This window comes from Anser anser (assembly GCF_964211835.1).
Source record: "Anser anser genome assembly, chromosome: 3".
NCBI classification, from domain to species: Eukaryota; Metazoa; Chordata; class Aves; order Anseriformes; family Anatidae; genus Anser; species Anser anser.
Window position 1 is genome coordinate 98,100,818 of NC_139722.1, and position 21,178 is coordinate 98,121,995.

Genomic DNA, 21,178 nt, shown 5'->3' on the forward strand with positions numbered 1-21,178 from the left:
GCAAGGAAGAAAGTAGGTGGCTGCGTTTGTACCTTGTAGAGAGAGGATGGGGTTTTTGTTTAGGTTTGGTGCCCTTACCAGTCTTGCCTCCCTCCTTTGATACACACACAGTGTGCAGCAGAGAAGTAGAACCGCTCTCGTGTTTGGCTACGTGTGGACAGGTGATGCTTCTTTAATTAAAGACAACAAACACAAAAATTTGTTTTATATTTCACAGCTTTGCTTTAATTCTCTGAGGTTCCCCGATGAAACGTACAAACAGCGCGCTCTCAGCAGACAGGTATTTCCTGTGAAGTGCGCTCCCTTCCCCAGGGTGTGCCAGCTGAGGCGGCGCTCTCCTCCTGCACCTCCTCGCGGGCTGCCACCGCCCGCGGCCCGGCTGCTGTAGGAGCAGGGCTGCAGTGGGGAGCAGGGACTGACAAACGTCAGCCCCTTCGAGTCGAGCAGTGCACCTGAGCCGCTGTGGAGGCGTTGCCGTTACGTGTTAGCGCCTGAAGTAAGCCTCGGACTGCCTTTCCTGGGTGTCACACGTCCTTTGGACAGCGTAACACGACCAGCGCTGGGGCAGTAGTGACGCTCTGGGCTGACACCAAAATCTTTGCTCAGTGTTGAGACTAATTGAGGACTTGGAGAGACTTTTTGTCAGTTCACTCAGTGGTTTGCCGGTGGTGGTGTGCTGCTATTTCGCTTTCTACCCTTTGTAGGAGTGAAGACCCTGGGCTCTCAGGAGCGGCTAAGCACAGTGCAGTCCCTCAGCCACGTAAAATAGGGAATTAGGACAAGGCAAAAAGGGTAGTTACTTGCTGCTGCGACCAAAGGATCAGTTATAGCTCAGTCTACAGCATTTCTAAGAAAAAAAACAAGCGTTACAAGCACAGTGCAGCAGTTGAGAGTCCTAGCCCCCTCCTCAGCTCTGCTTCAGTACCTGCTGGTGCGCACGCAGCGCAGAAGGGCACAGTCAGCCACCAAGCAGCTGGCCACGGGCAAGCACAGCGCTTGTTTTACACCTTTGGGGTACTGGGTGTCCTGTAGTGAGAATATAAACTTCACGGCTTGGTGCCTGAACATCCCTTTATCCTCGGATGGTACTGTGCGCCCAGTGTAGCTTGCAGAAGAGGTACAGGGAGAAAGTGACGCTGTCTGAAAGCTTGGATGACATTTTATTGTGGAAATAGAAATGACAGGTGAGTGGGGGCACGGCAGCTGCCACGGGTACTGCCAGCCTGGCCTCCATGCGCGCGTGGCTTGGACCAAAGGTCAGCGTAGTCTCCCTGTGCTGACTGTAAAACAAGACTGGTATCTGCTAGCTGAGGATGGTAATGAGGGACGCAGCGCCATCACAGGATGCTGTGCTAAGCGTGAGCAGCCTTCAGGGGCTTTCCTTGGCTTTGTACCCTGGTGTAGGGAAGTTAGTTACTCCTGAGTCTCCTTAGGAAAGAGTGAGCACATCACAGATGCTGTATGGTAACAGTGTGAGGTGATGTATCAGAACGGCCTCTCTCCCCCAGCAGTCCATCAAACAGTGCATCAATGCACTCAATACTAAAGGTGTCAAAATAGAATGTGAGTTAAAAAAAAAGACTACTGAGCTGTAGCATGAAATTCATGACCTCATCTCAGCCGTTAGTACCATCCGTGGCTTGTGAATGTATTTTAAAAACCTAATTTTTTTTCAAAACATTTTTTCTGCAAATTGTGGTGATCCCTTGGCAGAAATCATACAGCTTTTGGACAGCTAAGGCTATGCCAAATGTGTCGAGCCTTTGTTTTACTTCACGTACACAATCACAGGACTTCACAGTGACATAGAGCTGAACAACACCAAGCTGATTGTCAGAAGGCTTTAAATCTCCCTCGGTGACCCGGAGTTGAAATAGCCCATCCCAAACTCTATTTGAAAGCCCTGAGTTTTTGATTAGACGTCTCTGCTCTCTGGCCCTAGGAGGGGTGCTGGTGGCAGCGTTCACCAAGGGGCTAGAAGCTACGGCCTGGTGCTCAATCTTGGGTAGCCAGGAGAAGGAGCCAGAATCCCACAGACTTTTAGAGCGCTGTTAAGGGTCTCATCTTGATTTCTGTTTTATGCTGCCCTCCCCCATCTCTGGAAGAAACTGCACATTTCTACTCTAGGATAAATTTCATGTGCTGGAATTCTTCCCAGAGTTGGCATGGCTTCAAAGGATTTCATCTTGGCTGTAGTACCCACGTGCTGACGCAAAGATCCCTGGGGAAAGGAGTTGGAAGCAGGCAGAAGAACAACAAAGCCAGAGGGCCCTCCAGGAGGCTAGATCCCACTGGGATGATTCCCCAGAAGCCAGTCACGCAGGGAGATTCCTCTCTTCCTTCCTTCCCCATCTCCTGTTGGCCACCACAAAGCATCCTCCTAGTCCTTGGCTTCTCTACAGGACCCATGATGATCGCTCCGTGACACTCTTCCCTTTCCTGGTGAGTTTTCCCTGCGGATGCTGAATTAGGGCCCCAGTAGCTCTCCTCAGTGGCATTTTCTCGTTTACACAAGGTCTCAGGAGAACCGTGCTGGCCTACAGGCTACTCGATTTGCATTAAAGCTGCTTCTGTCACGGTGTCACCTCAGCCCGTGACACGGGAAAGCGCTCAGCTGAGCGCTCGGGAGAAGACTGAGGGAACAAACCTTCATGTACCAGAGCCCTTCAGTCACTCACAGCAGCAGCTTATTGAAATGATCTGAGCTGTACTAGGAGCGCTCTGGATGAATGCTGATTCCCTTCACCCTTTGGTGATATTATACTTCAGTGCTCTTTCAGATTTAGTCATAACCATTAATATCAGCCCCGTGACTTGTTACTGGGGTGCAAGACAGCACACCAAGGGGCAAGAACAGCTTCTGACCCAGCACCAAGGTACCCCGGGCGTGCTGTGCTTCTGTCTGCTCTGCAGGTGCAAGGTTCAGGGGTTCTGCCTGCACAAGGGAGAAAACACCCAAGAAACCTGAGCACGCACAAACCCCTTGCTGTGGAATAAAGCTGGTCTCCCATCTCAAAAAGCCTGGCTCTGTTTCCGCTCGGGCTGCGTTGCTAATTGTCAGCAAAATGCTGATCAAGAGCAGTGCTGGGTTTTACCTGTGAAGTCTGCTGTAGCACTGAGAAAAGTTGTTCGCTGAAAAAGGAAGTTCAGTTCTACTCTCCCAAACCCGCAGGCCTGATCCTGCAAGCCTTACTCGTGTAAGCGGCCTCCCTGCCTTCAGGATTGCTCCAGCCCGCAGCGCTCACCAGCTCGGGGCAATAGCTCCGGTAGGGAACTACATCCAGGATGGGGGGAGAGGGAGCAGAGAGACATCACAGAACTAATTCATTTTCCACAAGGAAGCAGAAATAAAAATGAGACAGTAAGTGAGCCTTGCCCGTAAGGTTACCGAATACTACTAAATTAAAGGAAAGGCTAGCATGTTTAGTAACAAATTGTCACACACCGCGGGCGTCAGCAGCAGTTGCTATGGTCACAGCTTCTGAGAGAGACAGACGGGAAGGGAGAGCTGGAACAGAGAAAAATGGTAGGGCTAAAAAAGGGTTAACTGGGAGTTTGAAAGATCACTGTTTAAAAACCTTGTTCAGTACAGAGTCAGTAATCCTTGGCGTTCCGAAATTCGGGCATGCTCCAAACCCTCCTGGTGGGCTGGGTGCCCCGTTCGACATCTTCAGAGATGGTCTTGATGTCGCTGATGAACGGAGAAATCCTGGACCGGGATTTAAACGTTGTTAAGGAGAGGCTGGTTTTGTTCTTTGTGTTCCATTGCCTGGCGAGCTTCTTGGCCTCTTCCTCCTCTTTGATCTTCTCAGCCACTTCCTGCAGGACGGAGCGGAAGAGCCGGGATACTTCCTGCACTTCTGGCTCGTATTCAGCAATGAGTTGCCGGAATCTGCAAGCACAGTCAAGGCACAGCTTTGATTAAGAACATCAAATCAGGGCTTGCTGCCAAGGCACAGCGCTAGGCTTGGAACTCGCGCTCTCTTGCAAAACGGGTCTCCTTGGATCAAGAACAACAACAGGGAGGAGCCATGGAGATATGCTCAAGGTCTCTAAAATCACAAAAAAGCCAGAGAATATAAGGAAGCAATGAATCACTCTTTCTCACAGGCACAAGAAGCAATAAGGAGCACCAAACAAAGCTAGAAGGTGCCACGTTTGGAATGGAAAGTGCTCCTTTCACACAGCACCTCTTGAATCAGAGCTCAGTGCTATCAGTAGCTTGAGGAACAAAATCACTAGGCGAGTTTGTGGAAAATGTCCCCATCAGTGCTGATTAAACAAGATTGTCCAAACGCAAATTCTTGCTCAAATACTGCCTGAACTGCTGCTTACCAGAAGCTGAGGATAAAACCAGGGAGGGTCCCCCTGGACTTCCCATGTTTCATGTTCTCTTTCCCCATACCATTACCCAGTGGCCACTAGCCAGACTCTTACCCAGTAAAACTTCTTGGTTACACATTTGATCGTGTCTTAATATTTAAATTCTGGTGAAATGACATTTTGTCTTCCCGTGGATGTAAGATAACAGAGTGGCTCTGTTGATAACACACAGGTTGGCAGCACAATGCTGGATCTCATTAGACAGCTCCGAATTACCCCAGTGCCTTCTCAGCAAAGAGCTCAAAAAAAAAATATATATATATATGTGTGTATATATATATATATATATAGGTAGATTTGACATTCATTAAGCTAGCTCAATATGAGGGAAGTGAACAATTACCAGTGTTTCTTTTGCAGGTGAGGAAGATGAGATGCAGAGCAGGGTAGTTGTCTTGGAGTCAGTGAGTGAGCCCCTGGCTGGGCCGAGAAGCGAGCGTACCCTTCTGGACACCTGGCCGGGCGACTTGGCCCCCAGCCTCGCCAGGACGCGAGCCGCTCGCAAGGCTCCCGCGCTGGTTGTGCAGATATCCTGCTCTTCTGCAAGAGCGTGTGCTTATGACAGAGGGTAATGAGGCTACTCTTGTGATCAGTTTTCACTTCTTAACAATTCTGTCCACAAACAGAGCTAAGTTAGAACTTCACTAAAAGCCAGGTGTTTATACCTAATGGAAGCTGAAGCGTGAGGTCTGTAAGCATTTTGGTGTGTTTTTTTTTTTAAAGAACTGAATGATGATGGAAAACAGTGAGATTGTATTTAAATAAGCCTAATATGACAGCTGCTGATAGAGTAAGATCCTGCCTCTTGTTTTATTTTAAATCAGCCCTAGGGATATACCAGGGAGTTCAACACACTATGGATTTGCACTGGTTGATGGTACCAAGGGATACCCAAGACAATAAGGACAGAAGGAAAGCCAAAGATGTAGCAGAAAGATTCACTGTGTGTTTACACCTTTTGACCCTTACTGTGCAGGGCTGGTATTGGACACCTCTCCCAGCACCATGCTATAGCCCAGACATTTCAGTGCTGGTTCTCTCACAGCAAGTTCTGGCAGCGGCGTGTACAGCCGTGGAGAGACCAGCATTGCACGGCGCTGAGGAAACAGCATCCGCAGAGGTACCAGTCCCTTTCAGGACCTGAGGATTGCCTACCAAAGTCACCACCACGTTCCTTAGCCATTTCAGTTGCTTAGGATGTGTTCCTGATCTGCCTCGCCCTAGCCCTCATCACCCCCCATCCTGAGGGTTACACACGACAGTGCTACCAGAGACTTGCTGTATGTTGCAGGCACCCTTCCTGCCTGCTGAGGAGGCACTTCAGTGGCGTTATCACAGAGCCACAAACACAGTTCTCACAACAAATACACTTTTCCCTTTATCCTAGTCAGGCACTTAGATGAGTCCATCAAAACTCAAGTCTCCATCAAAACTCAAGTCTCCACACCATTATTATTATACTGGGGAAAGCATCCTCAAAGGTCTTTCATTGCAGAGGTGAACTGAATGAGTCATCCCATTATTTTACCTCTGTGTGTATTTTAAAGAGCGATGCTGTCATACTACATCCGTCTACCAGTACATCCCCTTCTTTTGTCTTGGCAATTGTGCACCCAGAAGACCTCTGCAGAGCCTCCGGTTGTGGAGGCTGTCACACTGCTGGCTTGTGGCCCCAGAGCGGACAGCAGCACGTGGCAGCAAGGACCAGCGCCTAACTCTGGGAACAAGAACAGACAGGGGTGGTACTACAGGACACGTACCCCCTGAGCACAGAGCTCTGTAATGCCGTGGTGCTAATAACGTTCCCAGTGGATGTAGCTGAAGTAGTTCTGTAAAATCAGTGCAACTTTCCACCTTCTCAGCCACCTGCCTGTTTGCGCTCTGCTTAACTATGGCAGCGAGAACTGTGCTGTGAACTCTGCCCCGTGGTTAACATTTACCTCTGACTTTCCAGGACTGACACACAAACTGCTTAATACGGACTTGAGCAAGTCTAAAAACCAAACAGAAAGCCATCCCAAAGCCCGTCTGCCAGTCACCCAAAGAAAAGCCACCGTCACCGTGACGGAGAAGGGCAGGGGGCCCCTTGCTCCCCCCGCAGAGGGATGAACTCTGTCCCTCTACCAGTGCCTGCTGACCAGCATGCCTGTGTCAGGGACAGTCCGTGTATAAAGTTCAGAAGGCGTGCACGCCCGAGACACTTCCCAGCAGCACGGACGGGCACTTTCCCAGGGGCTGGGGTCCAGCTAAACCAGTCCGTGTACTGGAAGATGGGCGATGCTTGCCGCAGCCGCCCGTGCGCAGCTGAAGCCGTCCTCCCTGGCTGTCGGTGCAAGCCAGGCGACGTGCCGGCTGATCAGCTGCCTGATCCCTGCACAAAGCACGCAGCTCGTGAAACCTCTGGAATCGAGGAGTGGGGGCCTGTGTCCTGCATGCCATCGCTGGGAAAAACACGCTGCGCACAGCTGCTCGGTGGGGTCAAGCCCACAGAATTGCACAAGGGTTACCTGCCTGATAGCGCAGGGGAACGCCCTCGCGCTTCTGCATGGAGTAGTTTTGAACACGGCAACTGCACAACCATATCTGAAAATCCATCAACAGGGTTTTCTTGCTCATCAGAAAAGTAGACCTATCTGTCTTATTTGTGAAACAAGTTGTGATGCTCCTGGTAGCTAACCTGTAATATACTGTGTAACGTCGATGTCTTAGACGTGACTATCAACAAAAGCCACCTTGAGCCAGCACTGAAACCTAAGGAGCGTGTACATGCACACACAAGGAGGTTCTCTAGTCCAGCTGTGCTTTGGTCACAGTTCAAACAAATCTGTTTAAATCGTGACCCTTCAGTTTCCTCATACAGCCATTAAAGAGTGGCTACGCTTGGCTCGTATTGCCACTGGTTTTTTGTTTGTTTGTTTGTTTAAGTGCCATCACTTGTCTACCTTATTTTGTGGGTCCCCAGTTCAACGGTTTCCTAAGTAGAGCCTGAACTTTAAAGACCTGTTAAATCCAGTACAAGTCACTGGACTTAAACAATATGCCTATAGGTAGGTGTGTTCCTGGGCACCTGTCTGAACTGGGAGCTCCAGAGTTAGTCATTCAAAGAAAACACGGGGTGCCCAGTGCTAATAATTAGCTGCTGACTTCCAAATCTTTATTTGGGGCAAGATTTCTGGTTATATTAAGAAGCTATGAACAGCTTTGATAGAGGAGGTTGCTTGACTCTCAGAGGACTGTGGCACTAACCATGGAATCACAGAACGGTTTGGGTTGGAAGGGACCTTAAAGCCCACCCAGTTCCACCCCCCTGCCATGGGCAGGGACACCTCCCACCAGACCAGGCTGCCCAAACCCCATCCAGCCTGGCCTTGAGCACCTCCAGGGATGGGGCATCCACAGCTTCTCTGGGCAGCCTGTGCCAGTGCCTCACCACCCTCACAGTAAAGAATCTCTTCCTTACATCTAATCTAAACCTACCCTCTTTTAGTTCCTGCAGGCCCCCTTTAGGCACTGGCAGGGCGCTGTAAGGTCTCCCTGGAGCCTTCTCTTCTCCAGGCTGAACAACCCCAACTCCCTCAGCCTGTCCTCATAGGAGAGGTGCTCCAGCCCCTTGATCATCCTCAAGAAAGAGCCTGACCAAACTCACTGTCACTCCCTTCAAATGACTCCAGGATTTAATTTTAAATTATCAGCAATCTCCAAGCCAGTAACCTGAAGCTAAGTTACTCCTGAACCCAGCAGCGTCATTTGCAGTGAGGTGAATCAGAGTCTCCAGATATTTGATGGCAGAAGTGATGGTATTTAAAGGGTATTTGAATCTTCCAAATACAGAATTTCAAGAGGCTCAAATAAAAGTTCTATCGACTCAAAATACAGCTTTTACAGGACAGGCTAACTGGACCTGGAAAAAACACTCCCACTTATGAAGTCTCCGATCTTTTCCACACCCATAGGAACTCTGCTCTCAGTGGATGTGACCGTAGCCACACAAAAGGACAACCTGGATAACTGTTTACTCCTTTGGAGAATGAAGTGGCATCTCTGACAACTCACACAAAACTGTTTTGTTCTAGCTTTGACTATTAGCTCAGAATCTCACAAAGGAGGAGACCGTGAACAACACAAGCAGAACAAACTCTGCATCCAGATTTCCAAATCCAGGTTTGTAGATTATTTTTTTTTGGTGGAAGATTTTTCTAAAACTTGCTATGTATTGCAAAGTCACGGGGTATTTCAGGAAGAAACATCAGAAGCACAGTGATCTTGTGATTAAAATACGTCATTGGAAGTTTGAGGATTTCAGTCAAATTCCTAGCTATCATACCCATCTTGTACATTTGGGGCAAGTTATTAAAATTTCCACGTTATCTCACTTTCTGAGAAGAGAACTGACCTAGTTTTGTCTGTCTTCTAGTTAGCTTGCACAGTCCTTCTTTTCTCTTGCACATTTTCAGCTCCTAGCACAGCAAGCCCCATTCTTTCTCATTTTCTGAACCACTGGCCGGTCAGATAGGAGGTAGGGAAGAAGAGGGATCAACCATTCACTTCTCCAACACAGGAAAAAGGGATTAGCAGATAAAACCAGTGCGTGTTAGTTTAGGACAAGCAAAACAGTTTTCCACAGCAAAGCCACAGTTCAGACGTGGAACTCCACCACAAACGCTAAAAGTTTACATGGTCAAAAACAAACCAAAAAAAAACCAAAACCACAAACTGCTGAAAGAAGAAGCCATGTAGGGCAGTTACGGCCAGAGGGACCACTGCAGGCTCCGAAAGCCTCCAAGCTACAAGGCACAGCAAGTCAGCGGCTAGTCACGAGATACTGTAATCGTCCACACCGTTGTATCTGCTTGCCTTGTTCATTTTCTCTTCTTTCTGCAGAAGCTCCAGCACTGCACCCGGATCAAACAGCCCTCTGACCCAGGCCAGCTCTGCCATTTGTGTGGCCGTGGCATTCCCTTTTCAACCACTGCACTGAAACAACAAAGGCACTCGAGCCTCCTCTCTCCATGGGGCTCTGCTAACCACACAATCGGCATAGTATGGAACAGACAAATGATGCCACTCCTTGAATGATAGAGGAACGCCGTTTGCGATAGCCTATCAGAGCAACCTCTGAGAGGCCTTTTAACAGGATGGCTTTGTGATTTTTCAGTTATGCAGGCACACAGCCCCTCAGCGTTGTTGAGTCTGTTTATCTGCTCTTAACCACATACTGAATCCTGAACAAGAGGGAATAACCACTACAAGCTACACTGAAATTAATCGAAAATTACAAGCACTCAGCATCTTGCATGACCTGTCGCAGTTACAAAAAAAAAAAAAAAAGTAGCAAATTGTACATGGCTCAGCTTAACACTCTTCTGAAGGCAGTTAGGCACCTTGGGGCCTCCCAGCTCCCGTGACTGAAGCCTGCTCTCATGGAAATTCCCTTTTGCCAGACAGGCCTTGCTCAGTGGCCCTGGGGATGCTGAAAATTGCTTGGAACCCCAAGCGGTTTTAGTGGCTTGTTTACGGCGTAGCTCCAAGCTATACAAATACAAGGCAAGTGCTGTTTCCAGAAGCCTTTAACTGGGGAGAACTCGGCCACCGAGTGCCCCCAGATCCCTGATTCTGCCACCACGGCAGCCTTTGCAATAGCCAAAGCCCTGTGCCCCCCTGCTTCCAAGGTTCAATCCTGGGCAAGATGGGGGCGAGAGAGGCAGTTTGGGCATCCTTTCCTGGCCACGTACGTGACCTGCTAGGACTGTCCCAGTCCCAGCTGAAGAACCCATAGAAATGGGGCAAGTGGGCTGTAAGGGCCCATCTCCCAGCTCTGCTGCGACTGCCTGGGACCTCGGAGTCACTCCTCACTCACACTGTGCCACGTCAGAGGGTTTAACTTGGAACAGCCGCTCCAAAAGGAAGAAAGGCACCTCCCTCCCCTCCAGCTGGGATGCCACTGGGGGGTCAGCTCTATCCCTGAAGTCCGTCTCCCGCACGGTTGCCCGGCCAGCAGCCCCGTGCCCAGGACTGCTGGGAAGGCCCACCAGGCTGCGCCCACCCCTGCGCTGCAGAAGCAGCCCAGCCTTTCAAGCCAACTGCGCCCCACCAGCACCCTGCTCCCTACCAGGAATTTGGGAGGTGTACAAGGGGGACAAGCACACACTCCCTCCTTTTTCTGGGCATATGACTCAGGCTGAAAAATACAACAGCGCCTTTTGGAGGAAGTGATACCACGTTAAACTGACTGAAAACATTCAATCCCTTTTCTTCCACAACACAACTTTTGATACAGCATACCGGGTCTTCGTTCTGTTGGTCCTAAAAACTCTTGCTCCCCCCTCCCATGCCACAAAGAGAAGGGGAAGGGAAAGGTCAGTACCATCAGATCTGTTACCATACCTGAGTATGACAGGCCCACAGTAGGAGGGGTGTATTTTGGTACACATGTCCTCCAGCTGCAGCCTTTCTCCGGGGCTGATATCATAGCTCTGCTTTGGATAGCTGACCAGCCAGCCGTAGTCCACCCCAGTCTTGATCTTGCGATACTCATTCTCCCGCTCCCGCTGCTGCTTCTCCGCCTGCTTCATCTGCCAGCTCAGCTCCATCATTAGCGTCTCGGCCACCATCTCGGTGGGGTTCCTCTGGGAAATGCGGCTGGGGGGCTCATTCCACCTGAACCAGGATGCCAGCGACATAGCGCCCTGCGTGTCTTCACTGGGAACAAACTGGGGGCAGGGAGGGAGAGAAAAAAAACAGTGCCATCTTCAACACAGCTGAGAACTTTCTCCCCCACACACCCCTCGAGCCCAGCGTTCACCTGAAAGTGCTACTGGATTAGAAGAGCTAGTCAGTGCTGAGCGCCTTGAGAAATCTCACCCACGGCAGCCAGCTCGCGCAGAGGGAGAGACAAAGCACAGAGAGGCTCCATCTCCCCCGAACTTCCAGTCACCACATAATCAAAACGACAGGCGCAGTTCCTACACCTGAAGTTGTAAGGATACCTTGCTCCCTGCGGGTTAGGCTGGGGAAGCGTTCCCCTGCCCACACGGAGGGGCTGGGACCAGCGCCCACCTGTCTGAACCTCACGGGAGAGCGGGACCTCGCGGCACCCGACGTGCAAAATCCCCACACGTGGACACGTCTCTATAGGCGTCCAGGGCACGTCTGCTCCAGCTGGAGCACAAGCGATAGGGCTCGTCGGTGCTGGCAGAAGCAGCAGCTGCACTGACTACAAGAGCCTCAGGCACGTAACAAGCGTTTCTGCAGGCGGAGGGAGAGGCTCCCCCTGTTCTGCGAGGAGAAGCCCAGCCGCCAGCCCCGCTGGCACACGCACCTTGGGCGCAACAGAGCCGAGGGAACGAGGCTGGGCTCAGAGCGGAGTGGCAGCACGTGGGGTTTGAGCGTTACCACTCGGATGCCACAGGTCTCTGCTGAGGGGGTTTACACAGAAGGCAAAACAAGCCCTGCCAGTCAGCTGAACGAGAATTAACTCCCCTTTGTGTAGCCACTTCCAGAGGACAATGCGTGGAACAGAGTTATTAACTATTGTATTTGTACTGCGACACAATGGAGCCCAAAGCAGGCACCAGGGACCTGGACAGGAGCAAAACAGCATCTGTTTCTTCACACAGCACGCTTACGTGCCTCGCTGCTCCCCCTCTGCCGGCCCCCAGGGAGCAGGAGCGGCACAAGCAAGGGCTGCAGCTGGACCACCAAAAGGCTGCTCCTGGCAACAGCTCGGTCAGGCCAGGGTGTCACAAGTTAACGTGAGGGCAGCGCATTAAAGAGCCTGATTCTGCAGGGCCTGGGAAAATCCTCGCTACTGAGAGACAGACACACAGACAGACATAAAAGGGAGAAAAATATGCTTTTAAGCTGCCATCCCATCACCATCCGCACTGGGTGAGAAGGCTGCTTCCGTTGCTTCTGCACCTTTATCACTTGCTGTCATGTAGCCTTGTTCTCCTTCAAAAAACGTTCATGTCACAGAAATATGTCACACCATTAAAGAAAAATGCTCCCAAAACCTGGCTAGTCTGTGCAGTGTCCCAAGTTTGAAGGGATTTCAAGGTCTAACGCTTAGGCTTTTCTACAATCACAAAGTTTGCCGAAATGCATCAAAGGACAAGTTTCTCTGGCCCAATATCCCACCTCTCTCAGCAAGCAATCCTGGTTTCTTCAGAAGGAACACATAAAAGGGGTGAAAACTTCCCAAGGACACAGATCTGGCTACCTGGGTGCGTAAGGCTGCGTGTACCCTTCTGGACCTGTATAAGCATTAATTCCTTTGCTAGCTTACAACGCCTATTCATGAGGAATCACTATAGTGACTGGTTTTCATCCTGGAGCATCAGCTCTGACTATCCCTATGATCCCAGCCAGAGTCAGCATTTGCTGGAAGCAATCTGCTCCTGTCCAGCTCCTGTGCTCTGCAGGAGGAGGAGCAGCGGGTCCTTTCCTTTGCTTCCACTACCACGGCGCCTCCAGCTTGCTGCTCTCTTGCCCTCGCATCATCGCTGCTGCTGGCCAGCTTGCCAGGATGGCTGAAGTCAGGCTGGAACTGGTGTGCTGACACCGTCAGCTCCATAATGCCACCATCCGAACGTGCCCAGATCTTGCCACGTGGTGGCCTCCACTCACCACGACGTGCTGCGGGTGAAGATCCTCAGAGCCTCGTCTTTGCTCTTATCACCCCGTGTATCACGTAGGTAGCAGAAGGGAGCAGCAGAGCAGACCACAGGCTGTTGTAACAAACTGTAACGCTTCCGTTTCTTTTCAGCATATGTGACAACTACAATTTATCATAAACTTTTACAGGTATCTAACCTCTTAAGATATTATTATTTCCACTTGCACCTTCACTAGATGAAGGAAAGCATACCCTATCAGTTGTATTTTGCCAGCAAAAGGTTGGATTCGTTTGCTTTTATTCTGGCTGTGACCTGGTCTCCCACTGGTTTAACTCTGCTGACCTGACTCGAGTTAGAGGCAAGTTGGGGTGCAGCAGAGTAGCTGTGAAGCTGAAGAGCATCCTTCCAGTTATTCCTAGCTCACCAGCTGCTTCGTTAGAAGAGGGGAATTTGGAGGTGAGAACTGGGAAACAGAGCAAGGAGACGTGGGCTCTGAGTTGACTGTCCTGGCTTCCACAGGGCCCTGCAGCATTCCTACTGCTTTTACCTTATTGCTTCACCCTGCAGGGCTCCCTGAATAAAGCAGCTGTGCCTGAGGAGGGCTGTTTTGCTGATAGCAGAGGACAGTCAGTAAGAAAAGCATTTTGGACACTTTATCTGAGCAAGGCATGCCAGACCCAAGCTTTGAAGTATCCCACAGCTTTCATAAAGCACTGGTCACAAATGGACTTGCTTTTGAAAAAGAACACAAGTGAGACTGGAACACAGATACCACTGGCTCCAAACAGGGCTTGCTCTCATCTCCCATATGTTATTTGAAAAATCTACTTCCACATGAGGTCAATATAAAGCAAGAAAAGCATCTCACCTGCAACTGAAATGGCCAGTCCTCAAACGAAGGAAAATCCTGTCCAAGCATTTCATGCACGGTGGCAGCTTGTGCTGGCTGTTCCTAAGGGAGTCTTGTTTGTATGAGATTGTTTCCTTCCCCCTCTCTCATCCATCACCTCCTCCTTTTGAGAGCTGGAAGCCGGCCATCTCTATTTAGCAGGCTTGACAAGCCTCCACTCTTTCCCCTACTGGCCTTTGCAGCCTGCAGAAGGTAGCATGGGCTCCATTAATTGCAGCTGCTGGTTTCAATTTAAAGTTCACATGCAGGCTAATCATTAAATGACTCAAAATGGCTCTCCTAATAGAAAGGCTTAAAGGACTGGTGGCAGGATGTGGGCAACCAAAGGATGGCAAAAGTTTCAGCCTGATCTTCTTTGGGGAGAAGGACAAATTTACACTTCGTGAGCATTCATGTCAAAATTATTAAAAGAAAGAAAGACACAGCCCCATCTGAGTGTGGACCTTCCTTGTCCTGAAATTGGTCAGTTTTCTGGTTCCTCGTAACAGGCTATCCTGCACCTGAGCAGCTCCTCAGGTGCTATTTATGAGAATTTCCGAGTGGTTTATAGTAGTTCCACTCCAGGAGCAGCTCTAGGTTTCAAGATTTTTGCCTCAGTGACCCCGCCCCAAGACAAACCTTCCCTCGCACCGTTACTGCAAGCCTGGCCAAACACCGTACAGGATTTTAAGCATACGTTCACCTTAAGTTACACTGAAGTCTGGAATACCTCGCTTTCCCTCTCACACAGTCTCTGAGGGTTTTCTTCTATTTTTAGGGATTGTTAGTAAGTACCTCAGACTTTCTTCATGTAGAAGTTTCCTTTTAGCTTTAAAGAAGCTTTCTGCCTCTCCAAATCTCATTTTTGTTCTCCACATTGGCAACAATTCTGCATTTCTCTCCTTCCCACATACTTTACAGCTTTCTCCATTCCCTCCCCACAACATGTTCTGTGTAATTTCTCCTCATCCATCTTCCATTTCTTTACCTTCTCCCATATTTCCCCCTGCGATTTTCTCTTCTTGCTCCAGAGAACGTATCAAAGAATCAGCACAAGTATCAGCATCCACAGGCCTCGTTGGGTTTCTCACCTTCCCATAACAGGATTTCACGTTTTCCTGGCTCTTTTAGCAGAAAAGGGAATGTTTCCATAGCTTGATCTCTGGCTATTCTTTTGCCAGCTGGAGGCTGCCCCTGCAACCCGACAGACATCAGCCTCTTTTCGGCTCTTGCAGGCCAGATCACCACCTGCTAAGACTTGTTACAGCAGAGCTGCTCTCCGGTAAACCATGAGTCAATCAGCAGGACCTGTTCACCGTGCTAGGAAATAAACTTCTGAATAAAAAAAATAAAATAAAATTCCTTTCCATTAACACTCCTCCTGGTTCCCAGCTTCCAAAGCCCTCCAGAACAGGAAAGGAGTAGCCAGAGGGTGGGAAATGGGTATTTATGAAAAAATGAGAATATAGTTTGTCTCTCTATAAAGCTGTGTTCTCAGTTTGATAACTCTCCTGTGGTTTGCCTTTACAGTCTGCCGGTCCAGGAGCACTACTGACAGTCCCTAGTGACTCTCAGCAGTCGTAGGGATATGGCAGTCGTGTCAGAGCGGAAGGAGAAAGGACTTAAGGGGCAGGGTGGGTAGGAGCCTAATCCAAAGTTGGGTGACATCAGTGGAAAAGCTGTCACTCCGCTGGCTATAGATAGTCCCCGGAAATCCACCATCACCCAGGCAAAGCGTACCAACAAACCGGGCTGAGGAGTGGGGAAATGCCTTCCCTCTCACCTCGTGGGTGGCAGCTCCTTACGACTAGAGTCAGAGAGCAGGGAGACAGAATTTGTGCCTGCAAGATACCCACCCAGCCCTTCTCCACGTGCCAGATCAGAGGGTTACAAGGAAAACGATTTCTAGAAGAAGAGGGGCAAGCTCCATCCCCAAGTTGTGCTTATGATCATGCTTTTTTAAGAAGATGTAGCTACAGGGAAAACAGAACATGTGGAACTGTGGAGCACACTACTGTAATTAATTTTTTAATTTGCTTCTTTGGTAAAGATTGAATTATGTTATCCAGAAAAGCCAGAAGCTCAATGTCCTCTGGACAGCAAGGGCATCTAAGCAACTCTCTCGACTGCGGCACAGAGGTAGATTAAAGCTGGTTTGACTACAGCCAGCTCTGAAGTCTCTAGGTGCTACCTGATGCAGCATTTAACCAGCTTTCGGGCAGAATCTGTGGTCGTGGCTGTGCTGCTGCCCATACCTGCATGAGATACTGAGCAGGGACAGTGTCACAGATGAACCCCAATGCTATTTCTCCCGTGAAAAGGATATTTAATTTTGCTCTAAGCAACGGATCTCAGCAAGTTCTAATCAAGAAACTGCTGCCAACACCTTCACAGTTTTATTTCTATAGCCCACCTGAACTCTGTAAGAACCTCTGCTCTCTGCTGCTTTTCTGCAGTTTCATGTTGTTATCCTCTCCATACAGGGACTTTTACTTCAGCAGGGCCCAAAGAACCCTATTTCCTATCTGGCTGGAGGCTCCCTTATTGTTTAGCGACATGGGAGGGTACGTGTTTACAGCTACTTGCTGTGCGATTGTAATCTCAGTGGAAATTACTATAGCCTCAGCTTGAGAGCCCACATCTATCTCCCGAAGTTGCTATGAGGCAATTAATGCTGAAAAAGCAGTACATGGAGCTTTTCAATGAAGAAACGTAAAAGCAATGCAAATATCATGTTTTTAATGCAACAGCATTCCTCATTCTGACCTGCAGAATAAGGAGAGAGAACTCCCGGGGACGCTCGGGGATCTGCGCACAGAGCGCAGCAGGAGAAGGGGCGTTTCGCTTCACGAGTGCGCCTGTTCTCCTTCTGATGGACACGAGCTACTTACAGCCCAAGGATGTTCACAGCAGTTAAAACAAATCCAAAGACATGACCCCTGTCTCAAGCAGCAGGGCGTTTTGAATAACAAGCCTAGGGGATCGAGCCAAGACTTTAATGAAACGATATTTGCTGTCAAGTCTGTGTGGCTGCAGGTGTTTAGGGACAGGCAGAAGAGGCTCGCAGTGGTGTGAGAGGGCGAGCAGGACGGGACGGGGCGCTGCAGTCCCCAGCCAGCACTCACAGGGCCTGCCCAGCCTGCTGCAGGCTGACAGCTCCTGCTGCCACCTCAGCGCGCTGCTGAATGACGAGTGCTCCCAGGAGCGTGCGAGAAGCACGCTGCCAGTCTGCACACAGCCTACTTTTTGTATTCTATATTATTTTTTCCTCCATCAGACTTTGCATTTCAGCATCGTAGAAGTGGCCTGGCTCTTTGCCTGGTGCAATTGCCATAGAGTCATGAGTCACTTAAACCGTTTGTGAACATGCTCCACTGTGAAAAATCACCATTAGGCAGCATAACAGGACAGCCAGAGCCTAGCACGTGGTGCTGCAAGACAAAACAGAAATAGAAGTGGTGCCATTTCTATGAGAAGAAAGCTCGAGGTTGAAGACGCTACAATGGTTATGTCACTACAGCTAGTAGCTCTCAAAAGATTTATTTTTTTTTAATAATGAAGCTCGTTACTATTGAGGACATGTTAAAAATACTGCTTTTACCTCCCCAGAATTTGTGTCATTTGTAATCCCTTCTCAGAGCTACAGTCTTTTAGAAAACAGGTATCTGGTGCATTTTGTATCTGCATGGTGAAGAAACCAGAATTCAGCATGAGCTGGGCTCCAAGCTCAGGTATGAATGAGAAAGGTGTTTTTCAACCACGAGTCAAAACACAAGCAGAAACGGTAGGTGATCTAAACCGGTACAGCTTCATAATCTTCAGTAGTGCTGGACCAATATAAAACAGATTTGCCTCGCTGCAATAAATAAAAGAGCTATGTTGATTAACTCCAGATGAAAATCCAATCTACAGATCTTAAAGAAAAAGTGAAGGAAGAGCCCAATAGCCTGGAGCTCCACTAATGGCTGGGACTCTGTACAGAAGATAATCTGCCTGTTATCTGCAGAAGCAAAAGGGTGGGTGTAACCCAAATCTGCTTACGAAGCATAGTAGCATTTTACAGTTTGTCTTCTTATCAGAGCAAATGAGTTCCATCTGCTGAGAACCAGGCCTACATTCGTGCCAAATTCCCACTCGTGCTTTTAAACAACGTTTTCTAATACTAACCACACAAACACTACCATATGCAACTTACACGAGGCTGTTACTTAAACCTACTGAAGCCAGGAAGTTGCAAACACACCGATTTGCTCTGTTTGCCTAACTTGTTATTAAAACTCCTATATTTTTCCCAAATACCGCTATCTTGCTGTGGTGGATCAAACACGCCTTCAGTTCTGTATCTCACTTTGATCTCTGCAGACTACAAAGTCAGGTTTCCAGCGGGGGCAGAGGGACACGAAGTATTCTCCACCAGCCATGTAAGTGAGAGTTCGGAAAGTAACAAAGGCACATAGCTTTCCTGTTATTAAAATTACATAAACCACAAAATGCTGCAATAAATCAGCAACAGGCATCTGAGGCAAGGCTCCAACATAAAAGGTTTTCAAAATTAAAACTCAGAGATCCCCAGCTCATCCTTCTCTAGTCTGCTCTTACTGTAACTACGCAACGTTATTAAATGGGCACTAATGTCACAAACCGAGGAGTTCCTAATGCTGTTGTTCACAGCAGATACATATAGCTATAGAATTATATAAGAGTGAGAGCTTGAAACTCAGACCCAAAAGCATATTTCACCTGTTGCCACATCCACTGAAGTAGTTTTGTTTCTTTTTTTAATTCATATGTTGTGCCATAGACCAGACTAAGTGCTGTGAAAATAGGTGGGCAAGACGTGTATTCTCCATCCAGATCGAGGACTGATTCTGCTCAGAAAGCAAGAGTAACTCATTGCATTATAACGTCAGAATATATTTTAACAGGCACCTGTACATTTCTGATCAGTCGTCAACCGTGGTTACAGCGTCCATCAGAAAGAATATTTACAGGACAGGCTCTAAGTCTCACTCCGCCCCAATTCACTACAGAACTGTTAACCTATGTGGGAGCTTTCCCTGTTCTGAGGAATACCAAGATCAGTGTTCAAGTTTAGTCCTTGTGACAGAAATTACTTAAAAACACACATTGTTTTAAAATTAGCATCCAAAGGATGAATGCTAAGCTTACAGTACGAGAAGTTAAGCCTCTCTTCGAGGAAACCACTTACAGCACAGGCTCTGAAACCACATCCAGCAGAGCTCTGGGAAAGCTCACTTTTATCTTTGCAACCCGTGAATGCCCTGCCTACAGCACATCTGCAGACGGCAGCAAGGAACAGTGCTGTCTTGAGATCGAATTTAACTTCTGTGCTAGCATTAATGGATGTAAAGTGCAGTCTGCTCTCAGTTACACTTCCAGAAACCCAAATCTGCCTGACTGACCTCAGCGGTAGCAGGTGGGGTTACTAAATGCCAGGCTTACCACCGAAGACACTTCCCGGGATGGGTGTCTGACCTGAGCGTTGTTAAACAAGCCACGCTTTCCTCTTTGACTGCCCGTTCTTCCCATAACCAGCCACCCAGCGCTAGCTCCCAGAGGTGCCAGGGCTGAGGCCAGGTTTGGGGAGACGCGGGAGCACCCCAGCCCCTCCCTGCCCACCCACCCCACCCGGCTCACCTTTTGCAGCAGCGCTTGCGTGGGCAGCCGGGGCGAGGAGGGTGCCCGCAGGAGGACACGGCGCGAAGTCAAGCCCTCAGAGCTGGCACGGCAAACTTCAACCCGCATCGGGGACGGATTAGGCCTGGTGACGAGGGGTAACAGCTGTGCTTCCAGCAGCACGGCACTGCGCCTGGGGCTCCCTCCTGACCCCAAAAGCCGCGGCCACCTGTCACGCAGCGGGCACCTCTGCGCTCGGGCGGGCTCCGGCACCGGTTTAAAGACCCCCCAAAACCCCCAAAACTCCGTGGGCTCTCCCAAGCTCGTGGCTGAGCCCAGGCTGAGGAGAAAGGCACGCAACTCACCGCACGCTGCCTCCCCCAAGCCCTCCCGGCAGGGTCCCCGTCCCCGCCGCCCCGTCCCTCACAGCGAACGCACAGCGACCCCGGCCCCGCTTTGAGCCGCGGAAAGAGCCGGGAAAGAGCGGGCTGCTCCACCTCCGTCCCGCCGGGCGCCGGCAGCGTCCCCTCTTCCTCTTCTTCCTCCTCTTCCTCCTCTTCCTCCTCCGCCGGGGCAGCGCCGAAGTTGCGCGGAGCCGCCGCGGGCCGCCCGCTGCCGGCGGCTTGAGGCGGGCGGAGGCGCGGCCGCCGCCGTTGCCATGGCGACCGCGCCATAGCGCTCGGGGGCCCTGAGGCGGCGCTGCCCTGAGGGGGGGGGTGGTGATAAATAACGGCCCGCTGAACGGAGCCGCTCATTTGGTTAATGAGTTTGTTTAATAAAGGCGGCTGGCCGAGGTCCCGAGGGCTTCTTCAGTCACCGGGTGGCTGGTGTTGTGGGGAGGGGAGGCGGGATGAGGTGAAGGTGTTAGCGGGGTCGGAGAGGAGGAGCTGCTGATGGTGGGGGGGTGTCTGAGGGCTGCACTTCATCTGGAAAAGAGGCATGAGAGAGGTCTGGGAAACAGAGATTGTGGGAATCCTGCGAGGTGACTGTGTTTAGTGAGAGGCTGGTAAGGTGAGAGGAGTGAGAACTGTCCTGGAGCTGCCCGAGAGAGCAGTGTGACAGCCCTCACCCTGGGGCACCTGTGAAACCCAAACGTCTGTGCGAAGTCAAGTCCATGCTGAAAAGGTTTCCTAAGTCAGGGCCCACGTTCTGACACCTCGGTACTTACACAGCGAGAGGACAGCGGGGATTCGGACTCTTTGAGTCAGTACAGCACATGCGTAAATCGAAACAGAGGGAAGGAGGAACCTCAGTTTCAAAACAGCCCAGCGAAACAATTACAGGTTAAAAGATGTCCATGGCCATCCGAATTAAAATGTATGAGGAGGGTTTCTTTTAATGTCTAGTTTATTATTAGATCAAATGACACAACCGGACTAACAAAGAGATTAGAAGCATTTTCTGCTCTAATTATTTGTGGAGGATTATGTGTCTGTCCTTAGCTTCAACTCCAGCCCAGCAGACTACCCAGCATGCAGAGATTTATGACGTTCTCTGTGGGCTCATTTCAACCCAGGACTGTTGAGTTTTAATTAAAAGTCATCTTACATGGCTAAAGACCTTTATATTTTCATCCATTAAAACTTATTTCTAAAGTCATCATCTCTGACTAATGCAGAAAAAAACCCATCTCGGAAACACTGAGGTACCAGGT

At 49.7% G+C, this 21,178-nt stretch overlaps 1 protein-coding gene across 5 annotated transcripts; it reads right to left on the minus strand.

Moving 5' to 3' along the window:
• Nucleotides 1-198: 198 nt before the first annotated feature.
• On the minus strand, nt 199-20,233 carry RD3 (RD3 regulator of GUCY2D). Of its 5 annotated transcripts, none has more exons than XM_083829440.1 (4): nt 19,963-20,231; nt 19,546-19,669; nt 10,768-11,093; nt 199-3,892 (listed from the first exon to the last, which is right to left on the minus strand). In XM_083829440.1, exons 1-4 carry the CDS (start codon nt 20,196-20,198, stop codon nt 3,595-3,597), a joined length of 984 nt encoding a protein of 327 aa, XP_083685566.1. In that variant the 5' UTR covers nt 20,199-20,231; the 3' UTR covers nt 199-3,594. The 5 variants fall into 5 exon arrangements, with proteins under 5 accessions (XP_083685566.1, XP_083685570.1, XP_083685568.1 ...); XM_083829444.1 differs by having other exon boundaries at nt 20,022-20,229; XM_083829442.1 differs by having other exon boundaries at nt 19,890-20,010.
• Nucleotides 20,234-21,178: the final 945 nt, after the last annotated feature.

Excerpts from the sequence above, each read along its gene's own strand:
- RD3 (XM_083829440.1), bottom strand. The coding sequence starts at position 20,198 with ATGGCGCGGTCGCCATGGCAACGGCGGCGGCCGCGCCTCCGCCCGCCT. Across the intron at positions 19,670-19,962 it reads AAAGCGGGGCCGGGGTCGCT|GCCTAATCCGTCCCCGATGC; the intron begins GTGCGTTCGCTG and ends CCTCGTCACCAG. Across the intron at positions 3,893-10,767 it reads TGTGGGCCTGTCATACTCAG|ATTCCGGCAACTCATTGCTG; the intron begins GTATGGTAACAG and ends CTGTGCTTGCAG.